The 10,751-nt window shown below is 41.8% G+C and overlaps 1 protein-coding gene across 2 annotated transcripts; it reads left to right on the forward strand.

Moving 5' to 3' along the window:
* The first annotated feature begins 1,011 nt into the window (after positions 1-1,011).
* nop14 (NOP14 nucleolar protein homolog (yeast)) lies at positions 1,012-10,751 on the forward strand. Of its 2 annotated transcripts, none has more exons than XM_085793273.1 (19): positions 1,012-1,165; positions 1,392-1,600; positions 2,548-2,682; positions 2,879-3,020; positions 3,165-3,316; positions 3,636-3,773; positions 3,863-3,985; positions 4,122-4,253; positions 4,367-4,703; positions 4,828-4,958; positions 5,068-5,153; positions 5,753-5,888; positions 6,123-6,224; positions 6,580-6,733; positions 6,833-6,992; positions 9,607-9,754; positions 9,839-9,957; positions 10,066-10,221; positions 10,315-10,751. In XM_085793273.1, exons 2-19 carry the CDS (start codon positions 1,418-1,420, stop codon positions 10,409-10,411), a joined length of 2,631 nt encoding a protein of 876 aa, XP_085649399.1. In that variant the 5' UTR covers positions 1,012-1,165; positions 1,392-1,417; the 3' UTR covers positions 10,412-10,751. The 2 variants fall into 2 exon arrangements, with proteins under 2 accessions (XP_085649399.1, XP_085649398.1); XM_085793272.1 differs by having other exon boundaries at positions 1,418-1,600.

The following is a 10,751-nucleotide window of genomic DNA, read 5'->3' on the forward strand; positions in this document are numbered from 1 at the left end:
AAATAGCTGATGGTTAATTCTGTTACATTCACATCCTTTACACTAAGAAAAGCTCTAACAAAGTAAAAATATTACATGCACATTTAGGATTTAACAGCCTTATTCATTTTCTAACTTGACTGATTATAATATATTATTGGATTGCTCTGTAGTAATGTACCATATTTTACAAGCTGCTCATATTTTAAATGTTATATCAATTAGCTTCATGCTGTCTTCTTCTGATTTCTGCATCTTTTGAAAAAAACATTCACACATAGTTATTTAACTGTCATAGACTTTCCAGATGTGTCCATGATGTGTAGTGTGTGCCATTTCAACTCATGAAGGAAACTTAACTAACTTAAATAGGGGGGAAGTCTGACACCTGGTGGACAGAAGACACAGCTGGTGATGCACCTTGTCTTACAAAACTACATTACTAGTGTATTAGTATTAGTAGCTACAGTATCAGCGACAGTTAGCTGCTAAATAACTTTGCTTTCCATACATTTAATAGGAAGGAATAAGGAAAACATGTCAGCAGTGTGTGCTCACTTACAAGGCTTGCATGAAGTTACTGCAGTGCCACAGACATTAATCAGCCATTATAAGACCAACATTAATAGCTAAACTTTTTTTTCATTCCGTCATAAGTAAATGCATACATTGAAAACCAAAAATACAAATTTCTATTACATGAAAACATCACCAAAACAAGTAAGTAAGTATTAGGCTACAGACACATTTGGAGCTTTGGGTCTTGTTATTTTGGGCCTTTTTTTCTTTACCTTTCTTAAAATATTTTGAGAAACGAATTTTTTAAAAATGAAAACCCATGAACTCCCCGAGAAAATAGGGTGTTTGATCAGTACTGGACAATAATTGTGTCTAAAGTGAATTCATGTGTGCCCTACGCATATGAATCCTGTCATCTTCGCTGTAATTTGAAGCATCGCCGTTGGGGGCGCTGTAGGCAGGTTGTCACCGGAAGTCGCTGTTGTGTGCTCGTTGGATTTCAACTTTGACTCCAGGCTGTGCACGCTGGAAATGGAAACTCTGTAAACCAACGTGGATAGTGAAAGAAATTAACATTATTCGTTAAATTCTGCATTAGCAGAACTTCAGTGTCCCATGTTTTCTTCCGCCTGGAGTTACTAACTCGAGTCCTCAACGCGACTGAAAGGTAAATAAAGCCTGTTTGAGATTGTTAGTGTGTTTACAAACTGTTGTTGGTTCATATCGATGCTAGTTTTGCCAACACCTTTTCCCCTAGTCATTAATTAAATAAACACATGGCATACTTCATACGTTTCCTTTGTGTACAGTAGAGTCATGTGTATTATTCATAAGTCATTTGACATGATAGACAAAAAACAATTAGAAATGTATGTAATGTAATGTGGTGTTAGCTCATCAGTCTTCTACATTGACACAGATGGGGAAGGCACCTAAGAAGAGGAGCGTTGCTGACAAGGTCCGAAAGACCAAGACCTCTACCGAGATCAAAAACAACCCGTTTGAGGTGAAAATCAACAGAAAGAAATTTGATGTCCTGGGGAGAAAAAGCAAGCATGACGTGGGTCTGCCTGGCGTGTCTCGATCCAAAGCCATTAATAAGGTAAGAGAAATAATAATAACGTTGTTATTCCCCACTTCCACAACACAACACTCACACACCAGAGCAATTTAAGATTATGAGTATGTCTTTAAATCCCTCCAAATATAAAGTTCCTGCAAGTAACTTGACTTAATCCTTCATTATAAATCATGTCAGTGGACTGGACACATGGGTGACCCTATGTTCACTGAAGATAATAATTTGATTGATTTAAAGCAGGCACACTGAATTTTTAAAACATGATCTACTGTTTCATAATATAATGGATTCACACTGTCAAATTATTTTATTATAGTAAATAATCTTGACAGAGCTCATTTGACTCATCAAATGAGATTAAAAGATCAATATCAACAATCAATATTGCATAGTTTTGTTCTCTAAGCTGTCACAGATTTCACCAGTTTCATTAGAGGAAAGGTATAATATTGATTTGCTGAATAGATTGTGCGCATCATACAGTTTGTAGGTGACTTAACAAGTCTTTATACTTTAAGTCTAGTAATTCTTCTTGTGAAATGATCCTGTAATCTAATGTAACGAAAAGTCGAAATACTTTGATTAACACTTCTACTGTAGCACTGTATCTGGCAGCTATGGGTCACAGCTCAACACCCATTAAACACTATCTGTGCTGTCAAGTCTTTTGCTCACAGCATCACGCTGGGAGAGGGATTTTCTGCAGGAATGGCTGAGACATTTGTGAGCACGGAAAGAACCATGAACAAAACTAACTACAAGTTGAAATGAGGACAAGTTTCTGTGGTGGTGCACCCATCGCTCATCCCATAGAGCGTATAACATGCAGGCTTAGTCTTAACTGCAGTGGTCTCGACTTCACTCTTGTTACATAAGTACAACTAATAAAGAATCAATGTTTTTGCAGTAAGTTTGATCTATGAGACTGAACAGGGATGACATGCAGTGTTCATTACCCCCCCCTGCAGAGAAAAGAGACCCTCCTGAAGGAATACAAACACAAGACCAAGGCCAACAAATTCATCGACAGACGCTTTGGAGAGTATGACACCAAGATGGCACCAGAAGACAAAATTCTGAAGAGGTTTGCAATGGAGAGACAGGTCAGTGATGTGATCACTCATATGTGTTACCTTCAAGGATATCAATGTTATGATAAGAAAATTGATTCACTATCTAATGCTCCGTTTGTGACTACTAGTATAGGAAAAATTGGGAATAAGAGCAATTGTATGACAGTGTTAATATCCAAGTCAAGCTGTTTGTCCTGCTCTGTATTAACTTTGCTTTTTATCCCAGCGTAACCATGATAAGAAGGACGTATACAACCTGAACGAGGACGAGGAGCTGACTCATTACGGCCAGTCATTGGCTGAAATGGAGAAATTCAATGACTTGGTGAATAGTGATGATGAAACAGAAGAGAAGGGACTTTTGTCAGGTGAGTAACTTCTTATTAAGTTACTTTATCTTTAATCATATTTTCTTCTGCAGATGCTAACATTAAAGGACTGCGTGTGATGTGGTTAAAGTGGAGGGAGCTGGTACGTTGTAGTGACGTGTAGTCTCTCTCTGTCTCACATAGCTGAGCTGACTGCTTCCCACTTCGGAGGAGGAGGAGGAGGAGGCCTACTGAGGAAGAAAGCACCTGGGGAGCAGCAGGAGGAGGGAAACCAGAGGGCCAAGTCTAGACAGGAACTCATCGAGGAGCTCATCCAGAAGTCCAAACAGGAGAAGGTGAGTCAGTAACACACTAAAATAGGATTTTATTTACAAAGGAAAACATTTGTAGTAGTAGTAGTAGTAGTAAACCTTTATTTTACCAGGCAAGAATTGCTAAGAATACATTCTTATTAAGGCAATGGCCTGGTAGGAGGTGAAATACCTCCTAAGGGGAAGGGAGAGGGGGAGTAACATTAAAATATAGACAATAAAAGCACATACAACAACAGTGACACAAAAGAAGAAAGAATAAAGACAATAAGCCAACATAACGCAATAACATACCACAGATTTGGCTTGGTTGTGATGATTAACTTTTTTTATTCTTGATCAGCGTGAGCGGCAGGTGCAGAAGGAGGAGGCGCAGGAGCTGACTGAGAAGCTGGATCAGGAGTGGAAGAGCATCCAAGCCCTGATGGTGAAAAAGACACCGAAAGCTGAAAATGTTGAGAAACCGGAGGAGAAGCCAAAGGTACGGATCCACCTCCAGTCAATCAGCAGGATGTGGTTGTGTGAGTGGAAGAGGCTGACACTTCTTTGTTCTCATTCTGCGTCGATCAGTTGGACGAGTACGACATGATGGTCAGAGAGCTCGGCTTCGAGATGAAGGCTCAGCCCTCGGAGAAGATGAAAACCCCAGAGGAGCTCGCCAGGGAGGAGAGGGAGAAGCTGCAGAAACTGGAGGTACGTTCACACGCTTGAGGTCGCTGTTGAACATTTTCCCCTCTGACGAAACTTGAATTTTAACATGCTTTTGTTTTGTGTCTCACCATGAATATATATATATATATATTTTCTTTTTGCTCTGTGCTTTCTCTAGGCTGACCGTCTGAGGAGGATGATGGGAGATGAAGTCGGGGAGAGCACACAGAGTCAGAATCACTTGTCTGCTGATGACCTCAACGACGGCTTCATCCTGGATAAAGACGACAAGAAGACGCTGTCTTATCAGGTACAGGACAACACAACACTGTGGAGTCTGATGTTCAGTTTTCACTGGAACATCTTCACTGTTTTGATGAGTTTCTGGACATTTATCCATTAATTTGTGCTTTATTTGTCAAGGATGGAGAGTGGAACCTCGGAGGGAAGTCTGATGAGGATGAGGGTGAAGACGAAGAAGAGGGAGAGAGCGGTGAGGAGGAGGAATCGGAGGCAGAGGAGGAAGATGAAGATGGAGATGAAGATAACGAAGAAGGCGAGGAGGAGGAAGAGGAGGAGGAGGGCAGCAGTGAGGAAGAAGATGGCCACTCTGACCTGGACTCTGAGCAAGAAAGCGAGGATGAGGAGAAAGGAGAGGAGGATGAAGAGGCCGGTGCAAAACCAAAGAAGAGTCTGAGCAAAGAGGAGGTGAAGGCCCAGCAGGAGGCCGCTAAATCAGAGCTCCCATACACATTCACTGGTAAATACACACAGAAATACATTTAAAAAATGATCAGATAGAAACTTTGTAAGTATCCTGAGTGAAGCTGAGATGAGTTCCCTCTTAACGTTATAGTAATCCACTGTACCCTGTGTTTCTCCAGCTCCAGAGAGCTACACAGACTTGAAGGATTTGCTCTCCGGCCACACGCCTGACAACCAGAGACTCATCATCGCCAGGACTCAGAAGTGCAACCACCCGGGTTTGGCCGTTGGCAATAAGCTCAAACTGCAGGTACAATGTGGGAAAAAAAGCTTTATTTGTGTGTATTAGACTTTTGGAGCAGTTGAAGGTTACATTGAGTGCTACATGATCTTACAGCGGTTATCTCTGTTTGCTTCAGAAACTGTTTGGCTTCCTGTTGGAGTACGTTGGAGAGCTGGCCACAAGGAGTCCACCTGAGCTCACCACTGTAGATAAACTCATACCGTGAGTCCAGAGAGTGTATTTACTTTCTTACAACGAAACACAAATATTAACGGACAATTCCAGGCAAATTCAACCTGGGGCTATAATGTTGTAAAAGAATGAATCTAAAGTTTTTCTTTTGAATGTCTCCTGTTATATAGTAGTTCTGTCTCTCCCTGCATCACCACAGCAGTGTATAATGGGAGCAGACGAATCTTAGGCTGTTTAGGCTGTTTTACATCCCACAAAACTGAATTTTTCACACAGACAACATCAGCGAGGGGTTTGTTTACTTCATGAAAGCCGACATGTTTGTAAACTGAGCTGGAATACAAAGTCTTGGTGTATGTTTGAAAAGGCATCTGATGTTGTCTGTGAAAAAAAATGCGGTTTTGTAGGATGTAAACAGCCTAAGATCTGTCCGCTCCCATTATACGCTGTTGTGGTGATGCGGGAACAGACAGAACTACTGCATGAGCAATTAAAAAGAAAATCTTCAGATTCTTTTACACCTAAAATATTAGGAAACTATAGCCCCAGGTTGAATTTGCCTGGGATTGTCCTTTAAGTCCTAAAATCCACATGTGTTTCTCACTGCTGTTTTCTCTGATTGTGTGTAGAGAGCTGTACGGTCTGTGTCAGATGTTCCCTGAAGCCGCCTGTAAAGCAATGCAGACCTTCCTTGGAGATTCTGCTCACAGCATGGAGGAGCTGCTAGAGGTCAAAGGTCATGCTGCTTTCCCAACACTCGACATGGTATGGATTAGTTACTGTGAACTCAAATGAGATGCTAAATATTCACCGGGGTGTACAGAGACTTTTTAGAGGATTCAGATTAGAGCTGTTTCAGCCTTAGTTGAATCATCATTTTAGATTCTGTAGTTGCTGTTGAATTACAAGGGTTTTAAAAAGTGAGGGAGATATGCACTTTTTTCATGTAGATGACAAATGCAGTTGCTAATGTTTGTGTTTTTTGTTGTGTGGTCACAGCTCATCTACCTGAAGTTGACAGCCCTGCTGTTCCCCACCTCAGACTTCAGACATCCAGTTACAACTCCTGCGATGCTTTACATGAGCCAGGCTCTCACCAAGGTACACACAGCCAAAGCTCTCTCTGTTTATTATTGTCAGTGTTGTTAAAGCTGTTTTTGTTCTGTTTGGGTTGTTCTTGCCTACGTCGTTCGTGCCTGTGTGTGTTTGTATTTGTGTGTTATCTCTAATGCTTCACCCTCTCTCCTTCTGTTTGAATCCAGTCCTCATCCTGCTACTTTTTATTCTTTTTGTGTCATACCCCTCAGTTGCAGCTGATACGCTGTTTACATGACAGTAACACTGAAGTGAATCATAACACACTTTTATCTGGATGAATGGATGTTTGTTTTTCTGTTTTTATGCCGTAATCATACTTGAGTGTTTATGTCCACTGTTTTCTTTTTTACATCCTCAGTGTCCAGTGAGAACATTACAGGATGTAACGTCAGGTTTGGTTCTGTGCTGCCTGGCAGTGGAGTACGTCTCTTTCTCAAAACGCTTTGTGCCTGAGCTCGTAAACTTCCTGGCTGGAACGCTACACCTGGCCGTGCAAGACAAGACCTCTCTAGGTAGCTGCACACTCATGTGTCACTCCACATTTCGATACCTGTGTTTTTTTTCCCCCTTAAAGTGAACCAGAACTGACAGACCTGGGCATTGTGTTACAGGCTACACTGTGGTGCCTCCTTTTAGGCCTTCAGGGAAGAACAGTGATCTGCTGGTGTTGTCAAACTCTGAGTCCTGCAAGAGCTGGAGCAAGAAAAGCCTTCCACTGTCTGCTGCCCATCACCTGGAGCTGAAAAATGACCTTGACAGAGACCAACACAGGTAAGAGTTAAAGAGGAACTATGCAGGATTTGTAGCTGAACTATGCTACATTTTTACTTTAAAGCAGATATCAGTGGAATGTTTTTGTTAATATAAGTCCTAAATAGTCCTATTTTCCGTCAGCAATCACTTACATGAAGTATTTCAGCCTAAACACGAGTCTCTCCGTCACTCTGCTCTGCTGTAACCCGAGGAGAAAATTTTCCTTGTGGGATACAAGTGTTATCCAATGAGGGGAGAGAACGGCATGAAGGGCTGTGTGTGCAGCCAAGGGATGCGCGTGAATGTGGTGACGTAGCACGAGGACCAATTGATGCCTGACAAGGGCGGGGGCTGCTAACTCATGGTGCGTTCAAGGAAACTCGTACTTTGTGTTTTTCCTTCCTGTGAAGTCATACCAGTTCGATCTGGTACGAGTTCACGGGTCGGAAGTTACGAGTGGCCGTTATAGGGAACTTTCACAGACAACAGGACGGTAAAAACACGAGCTACGGGTTACCTGGAACGCTACCAAGTCGTAGTTGTGACTTGAAGCTGTAACTTACGGTTTCAAAAGCCTGCCTTGAACACAGCATTAGCCGAAACGGCCGTGCCGCTGTTATCTGCTTTAATTAAACAGATTTGGAGAAGATAGTTTAATAAATGGTTGAAAAAAAACTTGTTACGAGGGAGAATGGAGGCTCTCTGCCTTCCATGTAGCGTCTCTTGGAAAAACAACTTTGCAAGATTAGTGCCACCGCCCAGCTCTCGTCTCTGCGCACCACGACACAAACATGCCCGTATCCCATAATCTCTTGTTTATGACAGATTAAACTACACAAATATACACGTCGTAACATCATATGATGTATAACGTTATCTACCGCTCTATTGATTGATTTCTCGCCGGCTTTGTTGTAAACAAATGCACTTGGCCAGGATGAGGGTTAGCAAAACAGCGGAAAAGCGATGGGATTGACAAGTGTGGTATACCTAGAGGGAAAGAATCTGGTGTAACCTCAAAACCATAAACCATGAACTGATGTTATTTCACATAGTTTGCAAAAACTGTTATTTCGCCCTAATATATATTTTCCAATTTGTTGCCACAACATGGAATAACAGGACTGTCTGCTGTGACCTAGAACCAAGAACCAGTGGCTGTAAGATGCATGAGAAAACTAAATAGACAATATCAGAGATTATTAAATTGATTATATGTGAAAAAGTTCTCTTGCAGTCACTAGGTTTTGTATGGAATAACTGAACTTTAACCATAACATCCAGCAGTTCCTCCAGCGATGCAACACACAGTTTACTGTTGACCAAAGCGATTTGACATTGGTCTAATGGACTGTATGTAACTTCAGCTGCTTGGTGTCAAAATAACACAAAACGGGGGTGATGTCATGATGTAGAGTGGGATCATTGGAGTTGTGCATTAAGAAACATCAGATTTCAGATTGCGTATATGCCATAAATACCCTGGACAGTAGTGGTGAATATTTGTCTGGAGACAATTATAGGCCCAGAATGAAGAGAGGAGGGAGATCACAGCTTCTCATGTTCAGTTTGGAATAGAAAAAAGATGCCGAAGAATGAAATGGTGCGATGGGAAAGCTGAGTTAAAGTGACACTGATTCATATATGGAGGTGATAAAAGAAGCTCACTTGTTTTTCTGCAAAGACTAAATTGAAGCACGAAAACATGCACTCACACAGATCTCTCCCATCAGCAGTCTGTTTACCTGAAGGGACTGTATGGTTCTGAGCTGAGACATCCACTCGTGTGACTCTGACGAGTCGCCAGCATGGTTTCACACGGCAGCTGGTGTGTGGGCACAAAGAGAAGCTTGCAAACAGGCTTCAGCAAATGGTAGTTGTGCACAGTTTGTGAGAATTACATTTTTATTTGTACTCGACTAAAATTATAATACCTGTAACATGCCATGAAACACTGACTCATACTCCAAAGAGAGGTTTAATTTCATCTATTTGCTTTACCTGCTGCAAATAAAGATGTAAACACATGAGTTACAAAGAATGAATGTATGAAATGAATCCAAGATCATTTAAATGATTAACTTGATGTACTGACTAATTTATCCAGTGTATTTATTTAAAGGCAGCACTTGTTGTTTAGTATTTTGATTTATTATAAGTACTGACTCTGGCAGTAACCTGTCCAGTAAATCATATTTAAGTGGTCTGACCCGGTCCAGTCTCTGCCACACTGTTATGAACACGACGCTTCATGAGCCTCCTCTTCTTCACACCTGGTGCCCAGTCGTATTCTAATTTTTGCGCTCCTTCAGGCCATACAGTGACACACACACACACACACAAACACACACCAGCAGCTGTGTGCGGGCAGTGTAGTAGCTGTGGTAATTACTGCCAGGGTGATACAGCATTCCTCAGGGAGGTGGAGGAGAGAGTGAGCGTAGCCTGAATTAAAGTGAAAGTGTGTGTAGAGATGAGTGCATGTATCTGAGCATAAATACACACATCTGTAGATAATATTCATTGTGTCTGTGATCAGTGTTATTGTGTGTGTGTGATGGCTCTTTTGTCAGTAACAACGAGGAAGGAAGTGGATAAGTGGACTCATCGATGTTCATGTGTTTCTTCACAGGTTAATGTGTTTGTTTACCTGCCTGGACCTGGTGAAGCGATGCTGCCTGCTCTACAAAGACCTCACCTCCTTTCCACACATCTTTCAGCCAATCAGCACGCTGCTTTCCAAACATCTTTCTGCCCAAACTTTACCTGAGCCTTTCCAGGTTGGTGGCAGACAGACACTGTTTTTCAGTTTGTAGACGTATCAGATTTTATGTTTGTACTAATATTTGTTGATTTTGCTGCAGGAGCTTCACAGTGAGATCCTAGAGGCCATCAGCAGTGTCCCTGTGACCCAAACAAGGCTGGTGTTTGAGAAGAAGAAGCCGATTCCTCTGAAGCTTCTCACACCCAAGATCGTTGAAATGTAAGTCGTTATGAAATTGAATAAAAATCCCTTTTTTTCAAGTTTAAATGAATTGTGGAGATTAAACATGCACAATTTTTTTTGAATACCATCTTTGACATTCATCAGCCTGGACTATGGAAAGAAGCGTGGCAGCAACAAAGAGGAGAGAGAGAAGGAGCGACTGCAGCACAAATACAAGAAGGAGTTCAAGGGCGCTTTGAGGGAGATCAGGAAGGACTCGCGCTTCCTGGCCAGAGAGAAGCTCAATGAAGTCATGAACAGGTGTGGATAAAGCTGAAACCTCCCAAGATGAAGTGAAATAAAATTGTTTCCGGTAAAAGCCTCTTAACCGTTTTTCTACATTGTGTGTTGCAGGGATGCAGAGAGGAAGAGGAAGGTGAAGGAGCTCTTTGGCAGTTTGGCCACTCAGGAGGGAGAGTGGAAGGCCCTGAAGAGGAAGAAGAGGAAGTGAAGTGCAGAATTTCAGTCTCCATCGTCTGCCCCTTTTTCACACGGACTTCTCCTGTTTGGCTCAACAGCCTGCACGAGGTTGAAATCTGAGGAACTGTGTAGATTCTCTTTTTTTAATCATGACGACACGTTTTATACTGCTTGATAAATAGCTGTGAGGATGGCACACAAAGTTGTCAAATATTCTCATGTAGGCGTTTGATGCGACTGTGGATACTGTTGATGGAAGTGTCAATCAACAAAACAGTGAATATCTGGTTTCCATTCCTTTTCCCCATCAGAATCCATCTTCACACTGTGCTAAAACACACAAACAATAAATAACTTTATCCTATGTTCAA

The sequence above is a fragment of the Trachurus japonicus genome, chromosome 12 (genome assembly GCF_045865225.1).
Source record: "Trachurus japonicus isolate A0001 chromosome 12, Traja_1.0".
NCBI lineage: Eukaryota > Metazoa > Chordata > Actinopteri > Carangiformes > Carangidae > Trachurus > Trachurus japonicus.